The 18717-nt window shown below is 66.6% G+C and overlaps 7 protein-coding genes across 7 annotated transcripts; 3 read left to right on the top strand and 4 right to left on the bottom strand.

Annotated features, from left to right (window-relative positions):
* Positions 1-468: 468 nt before the first annotated feature.
* Positions 469-834, bottom strand: LOC309600529 (feather keratin 3-like; the record flags this gene model as incomplete). Its single annotated transcript, XM_082332928.1, has 1 exon — positions 469-834. One exon carries the CDS (start codon positions 832-834, stop codon positions 469-471), a length of 366 nt encoding a protein of 121 aa, XP_082189054.1.
* A 4480-nt stretch (positions 835-5314) lies between these two features.
* Positions 5315-5680, bottom strand: LOC309600562 (feather keratin 3-like; the record flags this gene model as incomplete). The annotated part of the gene is made up of 1 exon (XM_082332962.1): positions 5315-5680. One exon carries the CDS (start codon positions 5678-5680, stop codon positions 5315-5317), a length of 366 nt encoding a protein of 121 aa, XP_082189088.1.
* A 1124-nt stretch (positions 5681-6804) lies between these two features.
* On the top strand, positions 6805-7659 carry LOC309600541 (feather keratin 3-like; the record flags this gene model as incomplete). Its single annotated transcript, XM_082332940.1, has 2 exons — positions 6805-6870; positions 7273-7659. The coding sequence occupies exon 2, from the start codon at positions 7294-7296 to the stop codon at positions 7657-7659; it is 366 nt and encodes a 121-aa protein (XP_082189066.1). The 5' UTR covers positions 6805-6870; positions 7273-7293.
* Positions 7660-10159: 2500 nt separating this feature from the next.
* LOC309600555 (feather keratin 3-like) lies at positions 10160-10525 on the bottom strand (the record flags this gene model as incomplete). Its single annotated transcript, XM_082332955.1, has 1 exon — positions 10160-10525. The coding sequence occupies one exon, from the start codon at positions 10523-10525 to the stop codon at positions 10160-10162; it is 366 nt and encodes a 121-aa protein (XP_082189081.1).
* A 1124-nt stretch (positions 10526-11649) lies between these two features.
* Positions 11650-12504, top strand: LOC309600556 (feather keratin 3-like; the record flags this gene model as incomplete). Its single annotated transcript, XM_082332956.1, has 2 exons — positions 11650-11715; positions 12118-12504. Exon 2 carries the CDS (start codon positions 12139-12141, stop codon positions 12502-12504), a length of 366 nt encoding a protein of 121 aa, XP_082189082.1. The 5' UTR covers positions 11650-11715; positions 12118-12138.
* Positions 12505-14954: 2450 nt separating this feature from the next.
* LOC309600528 (feather keratin 3-like) lies at positions 14955-15320 on the bottom strand (the record flags this gene model as incomplete). The annotated part of the gene is made up of 1 exon (XM_082332927.1): positions 14955-15320. One exon carries the CDS (start codon positions 15318-15320, stop codon positions 14955-14957), a length of 366 nt encoding a protein of 121 aa, XP_082189053.1.
* Positions 15321-16933: 1613 nt separating this feature from the next.
* LOC309600559 (feather keratin 3-like) lies at positions 16934-17299 on the top strand (the record flags this gene model as incomplete). The annotated part of the gene is made up of 1 exon (XM_082332959.1): positions 16934-17299. The coding sequence occupies one exon, from the start codon at positions 16934-16936 to the stop codon at positions 17297-17299; it is 366 nt and encodes a 121-aa protein (XP_082189085.1).
* Positions 17300-18717: the final 1418 nt, after the last annotated feature.

Below are 18717 nucleotides of genomic sequence, written 5' to 3'. Positions count from 1 at the left end.
ACAAGGAGGGAGGGAGACACGACTTGCATGCAGGAAACCTTTATTGTGCCCAGAGGGGCAGGAGAGGCTGTCAGAGAGATGCTGGGCAAGACCCCGAGAGCCTGCTTGCCCCGTGTTGGAGGAGGCAGCGGGATCTTCTCCAGAGCATTGCTTCTCGCTCCCGATGCCCCCCTGCTGTGGTGGCATTGCAGATGCCAAGGCCTTGGCCCTGCAGGCTCGCAGAGCCTTTCGGCTCCGCCGCCTGCCCCCTCCGACAGCTGGCAAGAGAGGGGAGGGGAGGAGAGCAGAGGGCAGGAGAAGAGGGCCGGGAAGCGCCGAGCGTGTTGGACAGCGCCAGCTGCCCAGGCGTTGGCTGGGGCTGGGGCTGCTCAGCACTCCTCAGTGCCTCGTGCCCTCCAGCTCAGGCCTGCCTGGGGGGTGGTGGCATTGGCGCTTGGGCTGGGGGCAGTGGCAGGGGCTGGGCTGAGTCTAGCAGGGCCCGCAGGTGTCCCACAGCTTCTTGCTGTAGCGGGGCAAGGCGCAAGGGCTGCAGGCAGGGGAAGCGTAGGGTCTGCCAAAGGTGCAGAGGCCCCCCGAGCCCAGCGTGGCCCCGGCGCCGTAGAGGCCCCCCAGCCCCAGGGAGCCCCCGAAGGCGGGGGCTCCGGAGGAGCCCACCACGGCTTGCTGGGGGAAGGAGCTGAGGATGGGGCCGGGGAAGGTGACGACGACGGGGGGCGGCTGGATGAAGGCCGTGGAGTCGGGGCACTGGCGGGCGCACAGCTCGTTGCAGCTCTCAGCGATGGGCTGGGGGACAGCCACGCTGGTTTTCGGTGGGCACAGGTCGTAGCAAGACATCTTTGCGCGGGATCGGACGGTGCTCTGCAAGAGGGCCGAGATTGCAAGAGAGCAGCTTAGGGGAGCGCCCGAGACGCAGGGGCCACGGCCGGAGCAAGGGGCAAGGGGCAAGGGGCAAGGAGGAGAAGCGCTCTCAGACTTACCCTGTTCCCCGAGGAGAAGGCGACCAGAGCAGTGGATGGGAGAGCCTGGCAGAGGCCGAGCTTTTATACTGGCCCCGCCATTGCTCAGCACCACCTGGGCCAATCTGCAGAGGTGGCACTCCCTCCTGCCGACGACAACAGGGCTGTCCGGCTCCTGCCCCTCCCTGACTCAGCATCCCCACGCCACACCAGCACATGCCGCTTCCGAGGCTTTCCTCCCCTTTCTGCTTCGTGGCCTAAGTGGCAGCAGGCATCTCCCTGACGGGGGCTGCGCACGGCAGGAGAGGTGCCTGCTTCTGCAGCTCCTCGCTGCCTGCCTTGTACCCTGCCCTGGGAAGCCATCTCTGTGCTCCTTGCACCGGGCCCCTCGGGGAAGAGCACGAGGGCTCTTTCTCCCCCAGACTTGCAGAGGTCGATGGCCCACGCCTGCAGGCGCCCGGGGGCCGGCTCCCTTGGGCTGGCGAGTGATGCATCGTGCTGAGCAGGCAGTGCCCGAGAGGAGTGCCCTTGATTTGGCATTTCATAACCTCGCCCCTCTGTAGATAACAGCCACACGGCGCACGTCACGCGGTCCCTGGCGTGCGGGAGGCCTTTGCCAGGCCGCCTTCTTGCCCAGGGATGGGAGCCCGCTCTTCCCTGTGGCTCTGCAGAGAAGGCGTGGGGCCGCCCCGAGACCAAGCCCTTGGGGAAGAGCTATGGCACGCAGGGCGCTTGCAGTCAGCCTTTGTCACGCTGCGTGCCCTCTTACACACACGGAGATAATGAAAAGACAGTGGGCCTAATTTGGCCCATTAGGTGGCAGCTGGCGAGCGTCCGAGCGGGGTAATTGCAGGGGCTGATAGAGCGGGTTGGGGCTGGTGAGGAAACGGCGTCAGCAAAACAGCCCCGTGCCACGCAGGGAGGAGGCAGGGGCTCGGCCGCCACGGGCCACGTGCCCCCAGCGTGGCCAGCTCCTCCCCGCGCTCGCTGGCCAGGCATAAAAGCGCTGCCCTCGGCAAGCGCCGGCATCCGCCGCTCCTGCCTCGCTCTGCTCAGGAAAAGGGTAGGTGGGTGCCTGTGGGCCTGTGCCTCCTGTGGCAGGGCTCGGCGTGGAGCCTCCCTGGCCAGGAGAGCTCTCCTGGCAGCAGGCTTGGACGGCCAGGGCAGGCTGAGCCACGGCGGGAGGAGGAAGGAGCCCCGTGGCCGGGACGTGCAGAGCCAGGCCCTGCACAGGCTCTCGCGGAGGGAGGGCTTGTGTGCCCTCTGTGTGCGGAGAGAGGGCAAGGCGAGGGGTGCAGAGAGCAGGGCGCGGAGCGGGGCTGGCTGGGCAAAGGGCAAGCGGTGGGCAGCGCGGGCAAGGCGGTGGCTCTGGCCCCTGCAGCTGCAGGGCAGCTGTGGGAAGAGGGCACTGCTCGCTCGGGGGATCTCCTCCTGGCTCGTGACACCTGGCCTTGGGGCCTTGTGTTTCAGGCTCCGCTCTCTCGCACCAAGATGTCTTGCTACGACCTGTGCCCACCGAAAACCAGCGTGGCTGTCCCCCAGCCCATCGCTGAGAGCTGCAACGAGCTGTGCGCCCACCAGTGCCCCGACTCCACGGCCTTCATCCAGCCGCCCCCCGTCGTCGTCACCTTCCCCGGCCCCATCCTCAGCTCCTTCCCCCAGCAAGCCGTGGTGGGCTCCTCCGGAGCCCCCGCCTTCGGGGGCTCCCTGGGGCTGGGGGGCCTCTACGGCGCCGGGGCAACGCTGGGCTCGGGAGGCCTCTGCACCTTTGGCAGACCCTACGCTTCCCCTGCCTGCAGCCCTTGCGCCTTGCCCCGCTACAGCAAGAAGCTGTGGGACACCTGCGGGCCCTGCTAGACCCAAAAGCCCCAGAGTCCCTGCGCCACCTCAGCCTTACGCCTCCTCTCCTTTCTCCTCTCCTTCCCCTCTCCCCACGCCGCCTCTCCTCCTCCTCCTCCTCCCTGCTGCCTCTGCCCACGTGTGCGAGACTGCCCTCGGCCCACAGGCCACTTGCTTGTCTCTGCAACGACCACCGCCTGGCAGAAGCCTGAAGGAACGCCTCTCTTGAAGCCCGGGTGCACAGCCTGCCTCTTTCTGCCTCCTGTGTCTTTCTCCAGCGGGTGCTTTCCTGCACTGCAATAAAACAATCGTCCATCCAACACCTGCCTCTCCATTTTTCCTTGCGAGGCCCAGCGTGGGCTGCAGGGCTCCCTCGCCCTGCACGTGGCCCCCGCCAGCTGGGCCAGGACACTCTCTCAGCCCCAGCAGAGCCAGGCTGACGCGCCTTTGCGGAGACCCCACAGCCCTGGCAGCTCTCGCCACGCGTGCTCCTGCAGCTGAGCTCCAAGGGCCCTGCCTCAACGCGGGGGGCTCCCCTGCCTGCAGGCCATGCAGCCCGGGGGCGTCTGCAGACCTCCAGCCAAGCCTGGCCATGAGCAGCTCTGCTCCCTGGCCTTGGAGGCAGCCAGGGGCAATGGCTGCCACCGCTCCAGCCACTCTCGTGCCTCCACGGCTCTGCTAAAGGCCCTGCGAGAGACAGGAAAGCCACTTTTCTCTCCCCTTTCCTCTTCTTCTCCCCCTTCCCCTTCTCCTTCTCTATCCTCTCCTTCTCCTCCTTCCTCTTCCCCTTTCCTTTCCTTTTCTTCTTCCCCTTCCCCTGCCCTTTCCTCTTCTTCTTCCCCTTCCCCTTCCCCTTCCCCTTTCCTTTCCTTTTCTTCTTCCCCTTCCCCTGCCCTTTCCTCTTCTTCCCCTTCCCCTTCCCTCTCCCCTTCCAGTTCTCGCCCCTGGCACGCACCAACACACTCGGTGCTCCTCGGCTCTCTGCTGCAGACCCAAAATCACAGAAATTGCAGCCTGAGTCTTGGGGCAGGAGCCTTTGGAGGGCATCTCGTCATGCTGCCGCCTCAAGCAGGCTCCCCCAGAGCCGCCTGCCCAGCCCCGCGTCCAGACGGCTTTTGCACGTCTCCAAGGAAGGAGACTGCACAACCTCCCAGGGCAACCTGTGCCAGTGCTCAGTCACCCTCACACTGAAAAAGTGCTTTGGCATGTTGAGGCGGAGCCTCCTGTCTTCCAGCTGGGGCCCGTTGCCTCTCCTCCTGGCACTGCACACCTCTGAAGAGAGCCTGGCTCCATCTCCTTGACGCCTTCCCTTCAGGCATGTGTGCGCATTGACGAGATCCCCCCCCGAGCCTCCTCTGCACCAGGAGGAACAGGCCCGCCTCTCTCGGGCTCTGCCCAGAGGACACATGCTCCCTGTCCCTTCAGCGTCTGCGGGCAGCCCTTTGCCGGGCTCTCGCCAGTAGCCCCACGTCTCTCCTGTGCTGGGCAGCCCAGCCCTGGGCACAGCACCGCAGGGCTTGCCTTGCCAGGGCCCAGGGGAGGGCAAGGATCCCCTCCCTCCCCCTGCCGGCCACACTCTTCGGCATGCAGCCCAGGACACCGCTGCCCGCCTTGCCCCCAAGGCACCTTGCCGGCTCATGCTCCCCTTGCTGTCCCCCAGCACCCCCCGGGCCTCTCCTGACAAGCTGCTCTGGGGCAAGAGACGGCCGTTTCCCAGGCGGGGGCTTTAACACTGCCTCTCCTCCAGCCTCCTCTGCGCGGGATGCCCGGAGATGCTGCCGTGCTTCTGCAGAGCTGAGGCACCTGGCAGCGCTGGCGCTGTTCCTGGGCTGAGAAGGCCAGGCAGAGGAGCCCTGCCAGCGCCTGTCCTGCTCTCTGCCCTTTCCCCAGCTCCCGCAAGCCCCACCAAAAGGCTCTCTCTCCCCTGCCTGCTGCCTGCCTCCTCCCTCTCCCAACACTGCCCACCCTCGCCTCGCCTGGGCACCTCAGGACCAGCACTTGCCCTCCCACAGCTGACAGGCACCCGCCCCCAGGGGCCTTCCCGACTTGCGACAAGGAGGGAGGGAGACACGACTTGCATGCAGGAAACCTTTATTGTGCCCAGAGGGGCAGGAGAGGCTGTCAGAGAGATGCTGGGCAAGACCCCGAGAGCCTGCTTGCCCCGTGTTGGAGGAGGCAGCGGGATCTTCTCCAGAGCATTGCTTCTCGCTCCCGATGCCCCCCTGCTGTGGTGGCATTGCAGATGCCAAGGCCTTGGCCCTGCAGGCTCGCAGAGCCTTTCGGCTCCGCCGCCTGCCCCCTCCGACAGCTGGCAAGAGAGGGGAGGGGAGGAGAGCAGAGGGCAGGAGAAGAGGGCCGGGAAGCGCCGAGCGTGTTGGACAGCGCCAGCTGCCCAGGCGTTGGCTGGGGCTGGGGCTGCTCAGCACTCCTCAGTGCCTCGTGCCCTCCAGCTCAGGCCTGCCTGGGGGGTGGTGGCATTGGCGCTTGGGCTGGGGGCAGTGGCAGGGGCTGGGCTGAGTCTAGCAGGGCCCGCAGGTGTCCCACAGCTTCTTGCTGTAGCGGGGCAAGGCGCAAGGGCTGCAGGCAGGGGAAGCGTAGGGTCTGCCAAAGGTGCAGAGGCCCCCCGAGCCCAGCGTGGCCCCGGCGCCGTAGAGGCCCCCCAGCCCCAGGGAGCCCCCGAAGGCGGGGGCTCCGGAGGAGCCCACCACGGCTTGCTGGGGGAAGGAGCTGAGGATGGGGCCGGGGAAGGTGACGACGACGGGGGGCGGCTGGATGAAGGCCGTGGAGTCGGGGCACTGGCGGGCGCACAGCTCGTTGCAGCTCTCAGCGATGGGCTGGGGGACAGCCACGCTGGTTTTCGGTGGGCACAGGTCGTAGCAAGACATCTTTGCGCGGGATCGGACGGTGCTCTGCAAGAGGGCCGAGATTGCAAGAGAGCAGCTTAGGGGAGCGCCCGAGACGCAGGGGCCACGGCCGGAGCAAGGGGCAAGGGGCAAGGGGCAAGGAGGAGAAGCGCTCTCAGACTTACCCTGTTCCCCGAGGAGAAGGCGACCAGAGCAGTGGATGGGAGAGCCTGGCAGAGGCCGAGCTTTTATACTGGCCCCGCCATTGCTCAGCACCACCTGGGCCAATCTGCAGAGGTGGCACTCCCTCCTGCCGACGACAACAGGGCTGTCCGGCTCCTGCCCCTCCCTGACTCAGCATCCCCACGCCACACCAGCACATGCCGCTTCCGAGGCTTTCCTCCCCTTTCTGCTTCGTGGCCTAAGTGGCAGCAGGCATCTCCCTGACGGGGGCTGCGCACGGCAGGAGAGGTGCCTGCTTCTGCAGCTCCTCGCTGCCTGCCTTGTACCCTGCCCTGGGAAGCCATCTCTGTGCTCCTTGCACCGGGCCCCTCGGGGAAGAGCACGAGGGCTCTTTCTCCCCCAGACTTGCAGAGGTCGATGGCCCACGCCTGCAGGCGCCCGGGGGCCGGCTCCCTTGGGCTGGCGAGTGATGCATCGTGCTGAGCAGGCAGTGCCCGAGAGGAGTGCCCTTGATTTGGCATTTCATAACCTCGCCCCTCTGTAGATAACAGCCACACGGCGCACGTCACGCGGTCCCTGGCGTGCGGGAGGCCTTTGCCAGGCCGCCTTCTTGCCCAGGGATGGGAGCCCGCTCTTCCCTGTGGCTCTGCAGAGAAGGCGTGGGGCCGCCCCGAGACCAAGCCCTTGGGGAAGAGCTATGGCACGCAGGGCGCTTGCAGTCAGCCTTTGTCACGCTGCGTGCCCTCTTACACACACGGAGATAATGAAAAGACAGTGGGCCTAATTTGGCCCATTAGGTGGCAGCTGGCGAGCGTCCGAGCGGGGTAATTGCAGGGGCTGATAGAGCGGGTTGGGGCTGGTGAGGAAACGGCGTCAGCAAAACAGCCCCGTGCCACGCAGGGAGGAGGCAGGGGCTCGGCCGCCACGGGCCACGTGCCCCCAGCGTGGCCAGCTCCTCCCCGCGCTCGCTGGCCAGGCATAAAAGCGCTGCCCTCGGCAAGCGCCGGCATCCGCCGCTCCTGCCTCGCTCTGCTCAGGAAAAGGGTAGGTGGGTGCCTGTGGGCCTGTGCCTCCTGTGGCAGGGCTCGGCGTGGAGCCTCCCTGGCCAGGAGAGCTCTCCTGGCAGCAGGCTTGGACGGCCAGGGCAGGCTGAGCCACGGCGGGAGGAGGAAGGAGCCCCGTGGCCGGGACGTGCAGAGCCAGGCCCTGCACAGGCTCTCGCGGAGGGAGGGCTTGTGTGCCCTCTGTGTGCGGAGAGAGGGCAAGGCGAGGGGTGCAGAGAGCAGGGCGCGGAGCGGGGCTGGCTGGGCAAAGGGCAAGCGGTGGGCAGCGCAGGCAAGGCGGTGGCTCTGGCCCCTGCAGCTGCAGGGCAGCTGTGGGAAGAGGGCACTGCTCGCTCGGGGGATCTCCTCCTGGCTCGTGACACCTGGCCTTGGGGCCTTGTGTTTCAGGCTCCGCTCTCTCGCACCAAGATGTCTTGCTACGACCTGTGCCCACCGAAAACCAGCGTGGCTGTCCCCCAGCCCATCGCTGAGAGCTGCAACGAGCTGTGCGCCCGCCAGTGCCCCGACTCCACGGCCTTCATCCAGCCGCCCCCCGTCGTCGTCACCTTCCCCGGCCCCATCCTCAGCTCCTTCCCCCAGCAAGCCGTGGTGGGCTCCTCCGGAGCCCCCGCCTTCGGGGGCTCCCTGGGGCTGGGGGGCCTCTACGGCGCCGGGGCAACGCTGGGCTCGGGAGGCCTCTGCACCTTTGGCAGACCCTACGCTTCCCCTGCCTGCAGCCCTTGCGCCTTGCCCCGCTACAGCAAGAAGCTGTGGGACACCTGCGGGCCCTGCTAGACCCAAAAGCCCCAGAGTCCCTGCGCCACCTCAGCCTTACGCCTCCTCTCCTTTCTCCTCTCCTTCCCCTCTCCCCACGCCGCCTCTCCTCCTCCTCCTCCTCCCTGCTGCCTCTGCCCACGTGTGCGAGACTGCCCTCGGCCCACAGGCCACTTGCTTGTCTCTGCAACGACCACCGCCTGGCAGAAGCCTGAAGGAACGCCTCTCTTGAAGCCCGGGTGCACAGCCTGCCTCTTTCTGCCTCCTGTGTCTTTCTCCAGCGGGTGCTTTCCTGCACTGCAATAAAACAATCGTCCATCCAACACCTGCCTCTCCATTTTTCCTTGCGAGGCCCAGCGTGGGCTGCAGGGCTCCCTCGCCCTGCACGTGGCCCCCGCCAGCTGGGCCAGGACACTCTCTCAGCCCCAGCAGAGCCAGGCTGACGCGCCTTTGCGGAGACCCCACAGCCCTGGCAGCTCTCGCCACGCGTGCTCCTGCAGCTGAGCTCCAAGGGCCCTGCCTCAACGCGGGGGGCTCCCCTGCCTGCAGGCCATGCAGCCCGGGGGCGTCTGCAGACCTCCAGCCAAGCCTGGCCATGAGCAGCTCTGCTCCCTGGCCTTGGAGGCAGCCAGGGGCAATGGCTGCCACCGCTCCAGCCACTCTCGTGCCTCCACGGCTCTGCTAAAGGCCCTGCGAGAGACAGGAAAGCCACTTTTCTCTCCCCTTTCCTCTTCTTCTCCCCCTTCCCCTTCTCCTTCTCTATCCTCTCCTTCTCCTCCTTCCTCTTCCCCTTTCCTTTCCTTTTCTTCTTCCCCTTCCCCTGCCCTTTCCTCTTCTTCTTCCCCTTCCCCTTCCCCTTCCCCTTTCCTTTCCTTTTCTTCTTCCCCTTCCCCTGCCCTTTCCTCTTCTTCCCCTTCCCCTTCCCTCTCCCCTTCCAGTTCTCGCCCCTGGCACGCACCAACACACTCGGTGCTCCTCGGCTCTCTGCTGCAGACCCAAAATCACAGAAATTGCAGCCTGAGTCTTGGGGCAGGAGCCTTTGGAGGGCATCTCGTCATGCTGCCGCCTCAAGCAGGCTCCCCCAGAGCCGCCTGCCCAGCCCCGCGTCCAGACGGCTTTTGCACGTCTCCAAGGAAGGAGACTGCACAACCTCCCAGGGCAACCTGTGCCAGTGCTCAGTCACCCTCACACTGAAAAAGTGCTTTGGCATGTTGAGGCGGAGCCTCCTGTCTTCCAGCTGGGGCCCGTTGCCTCTCCTCCTGGCACTGTACACCTCTGAAGAGAGCCTGGCTCCATCTCCTTGACGCCTTCCCTTCAGGCATGTGTGCGCATTGACGAGATCCCCCCCTGAGCCTCCTCTGCACCAGGAGGAACAGGCCCGCCTCTCTCGGGCTCTGCCCAGAGGACACATGCTCCCTGTCCCTTCAGCGTCTGCGGGCAGCCCTTTGCCGGGCTCTCGCCAGTAGCCCCACGTCTCTCCTGTGCTGGGCAGCCCAGCCCTGGGCACAGCACCGCAGGGCTTGCCTTGCCAGGGCCCAGGGGAGGGCAAGGATCCCCTCCCTCCCCCTGCCGGCCACACTCTTCGGCATGCAGCCCAGGACACCGCTGCCCGCCTTGCCCCCAAGGCACCTTGCCGGCTCATGCTCCCCTTGCTGTCCCCCAGCACCCCCGGGGCCTCTCCTGACAAGCTGCTCTGGGGCAAGAGACGGCCGTTTCCCAGGCGGGGGCTTTAACACTGCCTCTCCTCCAGCCTCCTCTGCGCGGATGCCCGGAGATGCTGCCGTGCTTCTGCAGAGCTGAGGCACCTGGCAGCGCTGGCGCTGTTCCTGGGCTGAGAAGGCCAGGCAGAGGAGCCCTGCCAGCGCCTGTCCTGCTCTCTGCCCTTTCCCCAGCTCCCGCAAGCCCCACCAAAAGGCTCTCTCTCCCCTGCCTGCTGCCTGCCTCCTCCCTCTCCCAACACTGCCCACCCTCGCCTCGCCTGGGCACCTCAGGACCAGCACTTGCCCTCCCACAGCTGACAGGCACCCGCCCCCAGGGGCCTTCCCGACTTGCGACAAGGAGGGAGGGAGACACGACTTGCATGCAGGAAACCTTTATTGTGCCCAGAGGGGCAGGAGAGGCTGTCAGAGAGATGCTGGGCAAGACCCCGAGAGCCTGCTTGCCCCGTGTTGGAGGAGGCAGCGGGATCTTCTCCAGAGCATTGCTTCTCGCTCCCGATGCCCCCCTGCTGTGGTGGCATTGCAGATGCCAAGGCCTTGGCCCTGCAGGCTCGCAGAGCCTTTCGGCTCCGCCGCCTGCCCCCTCCGACAGCTGGCAAGAGAGGGGAGGGGAGGAGAGCAGAGGGCAGGAGAAGAGGGCCGGGAAGCGCCGAGCGTGTTGGACAGCGCCAGCTGCCCAGGCGTTGGCTGGGGCTGGGGCTGCTCAGCACTCCTCAGTGCCTCGTGCCCTCCAGCTCAGGCCTGCCTGGGGGGTGGTGGCATTGGCGCTTGGGCTGGGGGCAGTGGCAGGGGCTGGGCTGAGTCTAGCAGGGCCCGCAGGTGTCCCACAGCTTCTTGCTGTAGCGGGGCAAGGCGCAAGGGCTGCAGGCAGGGGAAGCGTAGGGTCTGCCAAAGGTGCAGAGGCCCCCCGAGCCCAGCGTGGCCCCGGCGCCGTAGAGGCCCCCCAGCCCCAGGGAGCCCCCGAAGGCGGGGGCTCCGGAGGAGCCCACCACGGCTTGCTGGGGGAAGGAGCTGAGGATGGGGCCGGGGAAGGTGACGACGACGGGGGGCGGCTGGATGAAGGCCGTGGAGTCGGGGCACTGGCGGGCGCACAGCTCGTTGCAGCTCTCAGCGATGGGCTGGGGGACAGCCACGCTGGTTTTCGGTGGGCACAGGTCGTAGCAAGACATCTTTGCGCGGGATCGGACGGTGCTCTGCAAGAGGGCCGAGATTGCAAGAGAGCAGCTTAGGGGAGCGCCCGAGACGCAGGGGCCACGGCCGGAGCAAGGGGCAAGGGGCAAGGGGCAAGGAGGAGAAGCGCTCTCAGACTTACCCTGTTCCCCGAGGAGAAGGCGACCAGAGCAGTGGATGGGAGAGCCTGGCAGAGGCCGAGCTTTTATACTGGCCCCGCCATTGCTCAGCACCACCTGGGCCAATCTGCAGAGGCGGCACTCCCTCCTGCCGACGACAACAGGGCTGTCCGGCTCCTGCCCCTCCCTGACTCAGCATCCCCACGCCACACCAGCACATGCCGCTTCCGAGGCTTTCCTCCCCTTTCTGCTTCGTGGCCTAAGTGGCAGCAGGCATCTCCCTGACGGGGGCTGCGCACGGCAGGAGAGGTGCCTGCTTCTGCAGCTCCTCGCTGCCTGCCTTGTACCCTGCCCTGGGAAGCCATCTCTGTGCTCCTTGCACCGGGCCCCTCGGGGAAGAGCACGAGGGCTCTTTCTCCCCCAGACTTGCAGAGGTCGATGGCCAACGCCTGCAGGCGCCCGGGGGCCGGCTCCCTTGGGCTGGCGAGTGATGCATCGTGCTGAGCAGGCAGTGCCCGAGAGGAGTGCCCTTGATTTGGCATTTCGTAACCTCGCCCCTCTGTAGATAACAGCCACACGGCGCACGTCACGTGGTCCCTGGCGTGCGGGAGGCCTTTGCCAGGCCGCCTTCTTGCCCAGGGATGGGAGCCCGCTCTTCCCTGTGGCTCTGCAGAGAAGGCGTGGGGCCGCCCCGAGACCAAGCCCTTGGGGAAGAGCTATGGCACGCAGGGCGCTTGCAGTCAGCCTTTGTCACGCTGCGTGCCCTCTTACACACACGGAGATAATGAAAAGACAGTGGGCCTAATTTGGCCCATTAGGTGGCAGCTGGCGAGCGTCCGAGCGGGGTAATTGCAGGGGCTGATAGAGCGGGTTGGGGCTGGTGAGGAAACGGCGTCAGCAAAACAGCCCCGTGCCACGCAGGGAGGAGGCAGGGGCTCGGCCGCCACGGGCCACGTGCCCCCAGCGTGGCCAGCTCCTCCCCGCGCTCGCTGGCCAGGCATAAAAGCGCTGCCCTCGGCAAGCGCCGGCATCCGCCGCTCCTGCCTCGCTCTGCTCAGGAAAAGGGTAGGTGGGTGCCTGTGGGCCTGTGCCTCCTGTGGCAGGGCTCGGCGTGGAGCCTCCCTGGCCAGGAGAGCTCTCCTGGCAGCAGGCTTGGATGGCCAGGGCAGGCTGAGCCACGGCGGGAGGAGGAAGGAGCCCCGTGGCCGGGACGTGCAGAGCCAGGCCCTGCACAGGCTCTCGCGGAGGGAGGGCTTGTGTGCCCTCTGTGTGCGGAGAGAGGGCAAGGCGAGGGGTGCAGAGAGCAGGGCGCGGAGCGGGGCTGGCTGGGCAAAGGGCAAGCGGTGGGCAGCGCGGGCAAGGCGGTGGCTCTGGCCCCTGCAGCTGCAGGGCAGCTGTGGGAAGAGGGCACTGCTCGCTCGGGGGATCTCCTCCTGGCTCGTGACACCTGGCCTTGGGGCCTTGTGTTTCAGGCTCCGCTCTCTCGCACCAAGATGTCTTGCTACGACCTGTGCCCACCGAAAACCAGCGTGGCTGTCCCCCAGCCCATCGCTGAGAGCTGCAACGAGCTGTGCGCCCGCCAGTGCCCCGACTCCACGGCCTTCATCCAGCCGCCCCCCGTCGTCGTCACCTTCCCCGGCCCCATCCTCAGCTCCTTCCCCCAGCAAGCCGTGGTGGGCTCCTCCGGAGCCCCCGCCTTCGGGGGCTCCCTGGGGCTGGGGGGCCTCTACGGCGCCGGGGCCACGCTGGGCTCGGGGGGCCTCTGCACCTTTGGCAGACCCTACGCTTCCCCTGCCTGCAGCCCTTGCGCCTTGCCCCGCTACAGCAAGAAGCTGTGGGACACCTGCGGGCCCTGCTAGACCCAAAAGCCCCAGAGTCCCTGCGCCACCTCAGCCTTATGCCTCCTCTCCTTTCTCCTCTCCTTCCCCTCTCCCACACGCCGCCTCTCCTCCTCCTCCTCCTCCCTGCTGCCTCTGCCCACGTGTGCGAGACTGCCCTCGGCCCACAGGCCACTTGCTTGTCTCTGCAACGACCACCGCCTGGCAGAAGCCTGAAGCAACGCCTCTCTTGAAGCCCGGGTGCACAGCCTGCCTCTTTCTGCCTCCTGTGTCTTTCTCCAGCGGGTGCTTTCCTGCACTGCAATAAAACAATCGTCCATCCAACACCTGCCTCTCCATTTTTCCTTGCGAGGCCCAGCGTGGGCTGCAGGGCTCCCTCGCCCTGCACGTGGCCCCCGCCAGCTGGGCCAGGACACTCTCTCAGCCCCAGCAGAGCCAGGCTGACGCGCCTTTGCGGAGACCCCACAGCCCTGGCAGCTCTCGCCACGCGTGCTCCTGCAGCTGAGCTCCAAGGGCCCTGCCTCAACGCGGGGGGCTCCCCTGCCTGCAGGCCATGCAGCCCGGGGGCGTCTGCAGACCTCCAGCCAAGCCTGGCCATGAGCAGCTCTGCTCCCTGGCCTTGGAGGCAGCCAGGGGCAATGGCTGCCACCGCTCCAGCCACTCTCGTGCCTCCACGGCTCTGCTAAAGGCCCTGCGAGAGACAGGAAAGCCACTTTTCTCTCCCCTTTCCTCTTCTTCTCCCCCTTCCCCTTCCAGTTCTCTATCCTTGCCTTCTCCTCCTTCCTCTTCCCGTTCCCCTTCCCCTTCCCCTTTCCTTTCCTTTCCTTCTTCCCCTTCCCCTGCCCTTTCCTCTTCTTCTTCCCCTTCCCCTTCCCTCTCCCCTTCCAGTTCTCGCCCCCGGCACGCACCAACACACTCGGTGCTCCTCGGCTCTCTGCTGCAGACCCAAAATCACAGAAATTGCAGCCTGAGTCTTGGGGCAGGAGCCTTTGGAGGGCATCTCGTCATGCTGCCGCCTCAAGCAGGCTCCCCCAGAGCCGCCTGCCCAGCCCCGCGTCCAGACGGCTTTTGCACGTCTCCAAGGAAGGAGACTGCACAACCTCCCAGGGCAACCTGTGCCAGTGCTCAGTCACCCTCACACTGAAAAAGTGCTTTGGCATGTTGAGGCGGAGCCTCCTGTCTTCCAGCTGGGGCCCGTTGCCTCTCCTCCTGGCACTGCACACCTCTGAAGAGAGCCTGGCTCCATCTCCTTGACGCCTTCCCTTCAGGCATGTGTGCGCATTGACGAGATCCCCCCCCGAGCCTCCTCTGCACCAGGAGGAACAGGCCCGCCTCTCTCGGGCTCTGCCCAGAGGACACATGCTCCCTGTCCCTTCAGCATCTGCGGGCAGCCTTTTGCCGGGCTCTCGCCAGTAGCCCCACGTCTCTCCTGTGCTGGGCAGCCCAGCCCTGGGCACAGCACCGCAGGGCTTGCCTTGCCAGGGCCCAGGGGAGGGCAAGGATCCCCTCCCTCCCCCTGCCGGCCACACTCCTCCGCATGCAGCCCAGGACACCGCTGCCCGCCTTGCCCCCAAGGCACCTTGCCGGCTCATGCTCCCCTTGCTGTCCCCCAGCACCCCCGGGGCCTCTCCTGACAAGCTGCTCTGGGGCAAGAGACGGCCGTTTCCCAGGCGGGGGCTTTAACACTGCCTCTCCTCCAGCCTCCTCTGCGCGGATGCCCGGAGATGCTGCCGTGCTTCTGCGGAGCTGAGGCACCTGGCAGCGCTGGCGCTGTTCCCGGGCTGAGAAGGCCAGGCAGAGGAGCCCTGCCAGCGCCTGTCCTGCTCTCTGCCCTTTCCCCAGCTCCCGCAAGCCCCACCAAAAGGCTCTCTCTCCCCTGCCTGCTGCCTGCCTCCTCCCTCTCCCAACACTGCCCACCCTCGCCTCACCTGGGCACCTCAGGACCAGCACTTGCCCTCCCACAGCTGACAGGCACCCGCCCCCAGGGGCCTTCCCGACTTGCGACAAGGAGGGAGGGAGACACGACTTGCATGCAGGAAACCTTTATTGTGCCCAGAGGGGCAGGAGAGGCTGTCAGAGAGATGCTGGGCAAGACCCCGAGAGCCTGCTTGCCCCGTGTTGGAGGAGGCAGCGGGAACTTCTCCAGAGCATTGCTTCTCGCTCCCGATGCCCCCCTGCTGTGGTGGCATTGCAGATGCCAAGGCCTTGGCCCTGCAGGCTCGCAGAGCCATTCGGCTCCGCCGCCTGCCCCCTCCGACAGCTGGCAAGAGAGGGGAGGGGAGGAGAGCAGAGGGCAGGAGAAGAGGGCCGGGAAGCGCCGAGCGTGTTGGACAGCGCCAGCTGCCCAGGCGTTGGCTGGGGCTGGGGCTGCTCAGCACTCCTCAGTGCCTCGTGCCCTCCAGCTCAGGCCTGCCTGGGGGGTGGTGGCATTGGCGCTTGGGCTGGGGGCAGTGGCAGGGGCTGGGCTGAGTCTAGCAGGGCCCGCAGGTGTCCCACAGCTTCTTGCTGTAGCGGGGCAAGGCGCAAGGGCTGCAGGCAGGGGAAGCGTAGGGTCTGCCAAAGGTGCAGAGGCCCCCCGAGCCCAGCGTGGCCCCGGCGCCGTAGAGGCCCCCCAGCCCCAGGGAGCCCCCGAAGGCGGGGGCTCCGGAGGAGCCCACCACGGCTTGCTGGGGGAAGGAGCTGAGGATGGGGCCGGGGAAGGTGACGACGACGGGGGGCGGCTGGATGAAGGCCGTGGAGTCGGGGCACTGGCGGGCGCACAGCTCGTTGCAGCTCTCAGCGATGGGCTGGGGGACAGCCACGCTGGTTTTCGGTGGGCACAGGTCGTAGCAAGACATCTTTGCGCGGGATCGGACGGTGCTCTGCAAGAGGGCCGAGATTGCAAGAGAGCAGCTTAGGGGAGCGCCCGAGACGCAGGGGCCACGGCCGGAGCAAGGGGCAAGGGGCAAGGGGCAAGGAGGAGAAGCGCTCGCAGACTTACCCTGTTCCCCGAGGAGAAGGCGACCAGAGCAGTGGATGGGAGAGCCTGGCAGAGGCCGAGCTTTTATACTGGCCCCGCCATTGCTCAGCACCACCTGGGCCAATCTGCAGAGGTGGCACTCCCTCCTGCCGATGACAACAGGGCTGTCCGGCTCCTGCCCCTCCCTGACTCAGCATCCCCACGCCACACCAGCACATGCCGCTTCCGAGGCTTTCCTCCCCTTTCTGCTTCGTGGCCTAAGTGGCAGCAGGCATCTCCCTGACGGGGGCTGCGCACGGCAGGAGAGGTGCCTGCTTCTGCAGCTCCTCGCTGCCTGCCTTGTACCCTGCCCTGGGAAGCCATCTCTGTGCTCCTTGCACCGGGCCCCTCGGGGAAGAGCACGAGGGCTCTTTCTCCCCCAGACTTGCAGAGGTCGATGGCCAACGCCTGCAGGCGCCCGGGGGCCGGCTCCCTTGGGCTGGCGAGTGATGCATCGTGCTGAGCAGGCAGTGCCCGAGAGGAGTGCCCTTGATTTGGCATTTCGTAACCTCGCCCCTCTGTAGATAACAGCCACACGGCGCACGTCACGCAGTCCCTGGCGTGCGGGAGGCCTTTGCCAGGCCGCCTTCTTGCCCAGGGATGGGAGCCCGCTCTTCCCTGTGGCTCTGCAGAGAAGGCGTGGGGCCGCCCCGAGACCAAGCCCTTGGGGAAGAGCTATGGCACGCAGGGCGCTTGCAGTCAGCCTTTGTCACGCTGCGTGCCCTCTTACACACACGGAGATAATGAAAAGACAGTGGGCCTAATTTGGCCCATTAGGTGGCAGCTGGCGAGCGTCCGAGCGGGGTAATTGCAGGGGCCGATAGAGCGGGTTGGGGCTGGTGAGGAAACGGCGTCAGCAAAACAGCCCCGTGCCACGCAGGGAGGAGGCAGGGGCTCGGCCGCCACGGGCCACGTGCCCCCAGCGTGGCCAGCTCCTCCCCGCGCTCGCTGGCCAGGCATAAAAGCGCTGCCCTCGGCAAGCGCCGGCATCCGCCGCTCCTGCCTCGCTCTGCTCAGGAAAAGGGTAGGTGGGTGCCTGTGGGCCTGTGCCTCCTGTGGCAGGGCTCGGCGTGGAGCCTCCCTGGCCAGGAGAGCTCTCCTGGCAGCAGGCTTGGACGGCCAGGGCAGGCTGAGCCACGGCGGGAGGAGGAAGGAGCCCCGTGGCCGGGACGTGCAGAGCCAGGCCCTGCACAGGCTCTCGCGGAGGGAGGGCTTGTGTGCCCTCTGTGTGCGGAGAGAGGGCAAGGCGAGGGGTGCAGAGAGCAGGGCGCGGAGCGGGGCTGGCTGGGCAAAGGGCAAGCGGTGGGCAGCGCGGGCAAGGCGGTGGCTCTGGCCCCTGCAGCTGCAGGGCAGCTGTGGGAAGAGGGCACTGCTCGCTCGGGGGATCTCCTCCTGGCTCGTGACACCTGGCCTTGGGGCCTTGTGTTTCAGGCTCCGCTCTCTCGCACCAAGATGTCTTGCTACGACCTGTGCCCACCGAAAACCAGCGTGGCTGTCCCCCAGCCCATCGCTGAGAGCTGCAACGAGCTGTGCGCCCGCCAGTGCCCCGACTCCACGGCCTTCATCCAGCCGCCCCCCGTCGTCGTCACCTTCCCCGGCCCCATCCTCAGCTCCTTCCCCCAGCAAGCCGTGGTGGGCTCCTCCGGAGCCCCCGCCTTCGGGGGCTCCCTGGGGCTGGGGGGCCTCTACGGCGCCGGGGCCACGCTGGGCTCGGGGGGCCTCTGCACCTTTGGCAGACCCTACGCTTCCCCTGCCTGCAGCCCTTGCGCCTTGCCCCGCTACAGCAAGAAGCTGTGGGACACCTGCGGGCCCTGCTAGACCCAAAAGCCCCAGAGTCCCTGCGCCACCTCAGCCTTACGCCTCCTCTCCTTTCTCCTCTCCTTCCCCTCTCCCCACGCCGCCTCTCCTCCTCCTCCCTGCTGCCTCTGCCCACGTGCGCGAGACTGCCCTCGGCCCACAGGCCACTTGCTTGTCTCTGCAACGACCACCGCCTGGCAGAAGCCTGAAGGAACGTCTCTCTTGAAGCCCGGGTGCACAGCCTGCCTCTTTCTGCCTCCTGTGTCTTTCTCCAGCGGGTGCTTTCCTGCACTGCAATAAAACAATCGTCCATCCAACACCTGCCTCTCCATTTTTCCTTGCGAGGCCCAGCGTGGGCTGCAGGGCTCCCTCGCCCTGCACGTGGCCCCCGCCAGCTGGGCCAGGACACTCTCTCAGCCCCAGCAGAGCCAGGCTGACGCGCCTTTGCGGAGACCCCACAGCCCTGGCAGCTCTCGCCACGCGTGCTCCTGCAGCTGAGCTCCAAGGGCCCTGCCTCAACGCGGGGGGCTCCCCTGCCTGCAGGACTTGCAGCCCGGGGGCGTCTGCAGACCTCCAGCCAAGCCTGGCCATGAGCAGCTCTGCTCCCTGGCCTTGGAGGCAGCCAGGGGCAATGGCTGCCACCGCTCCAGCCACTCTCGCGCCTCCACGGCTCTGCTAAAGGCCCTGCGAGACACAGGAAAGCCACTTTTCTCTCCCCTTTCCTCTTCTTCTCCCCCTTCCCCTTCTCCTTTTCTATCCTCTCCTTCTCCTCCTTCCTCTTCCCATTCCCCTTCCCCTTCCCCTTTCCTTTCCTTTTCTTCTTCCCCTTCCCCTGCCCTTTCCTCTTCTTCTTCCCCTTCCCCTTCCCTCTCCCCTTCCAGTTCTCGCCCCCGGCACGCACCAACACACTCGGTGCTCCTCGGCTCTCTGCTGCAGACCCAAAATCACAGAAATTGCAGCCTGAGTCTTGGGGCAGGAGCCTTTGGAGGGCATCTCGTCATGCTGCCGCCTCAAGCAGGCTCCCCCAGAGCCGCCTGCCCAGCCCCGCGTCCAGACGGCTTTTGCACGTCTCCAAGGAAGGAGACTGCACAACCTCCCAGGGCAACCTGTGCCAGTGCTCAGTCACCCTCACACTGAAAAAGTGCTTTGGCATGTTGAGGCGGAGCCTCCTGTCTTCCAGCTGGGGCCCGTTGCCTCTCCTCCTGGCACTGCACACCTCTGAAGAGAGCCTGGCTCCATCTCCTTGACGCCTTCCCTTCAGGCATGTGTGCGCATTGACGAGATCCCCCCCTGAGCCTCCTCTGCCCCAGGAGGAACAGGCCCGCCTCTCTCGGGCTCTGCCCAGAGGACACATGCTCCCTGTCCCTTCAGCGTCTGCGGGCAGCCCTTTGCCGGGCTCTCGCCAGTAGCCCCACGTCTCTCCTGTGCTGGGCAGCCCA

This window comes from Platalea leucorodia (assembly GCF_965183815.1).
Source record: "Platalea leucorodia genome assembly, chromosome: 24".
In the NCBI taxonomy this organism is placed as follows: Eukaryota; Metazoa; Chordata; class Aves; order Pelecaniformes; family Threskiornithidae; genus Platalea; species Platalea leucorodia.
The sequence above is the reverse complement of the archived record's forward strand: the minus strand, read 5'-3'. Positions and strand labels throughout refer to the sequence as shown.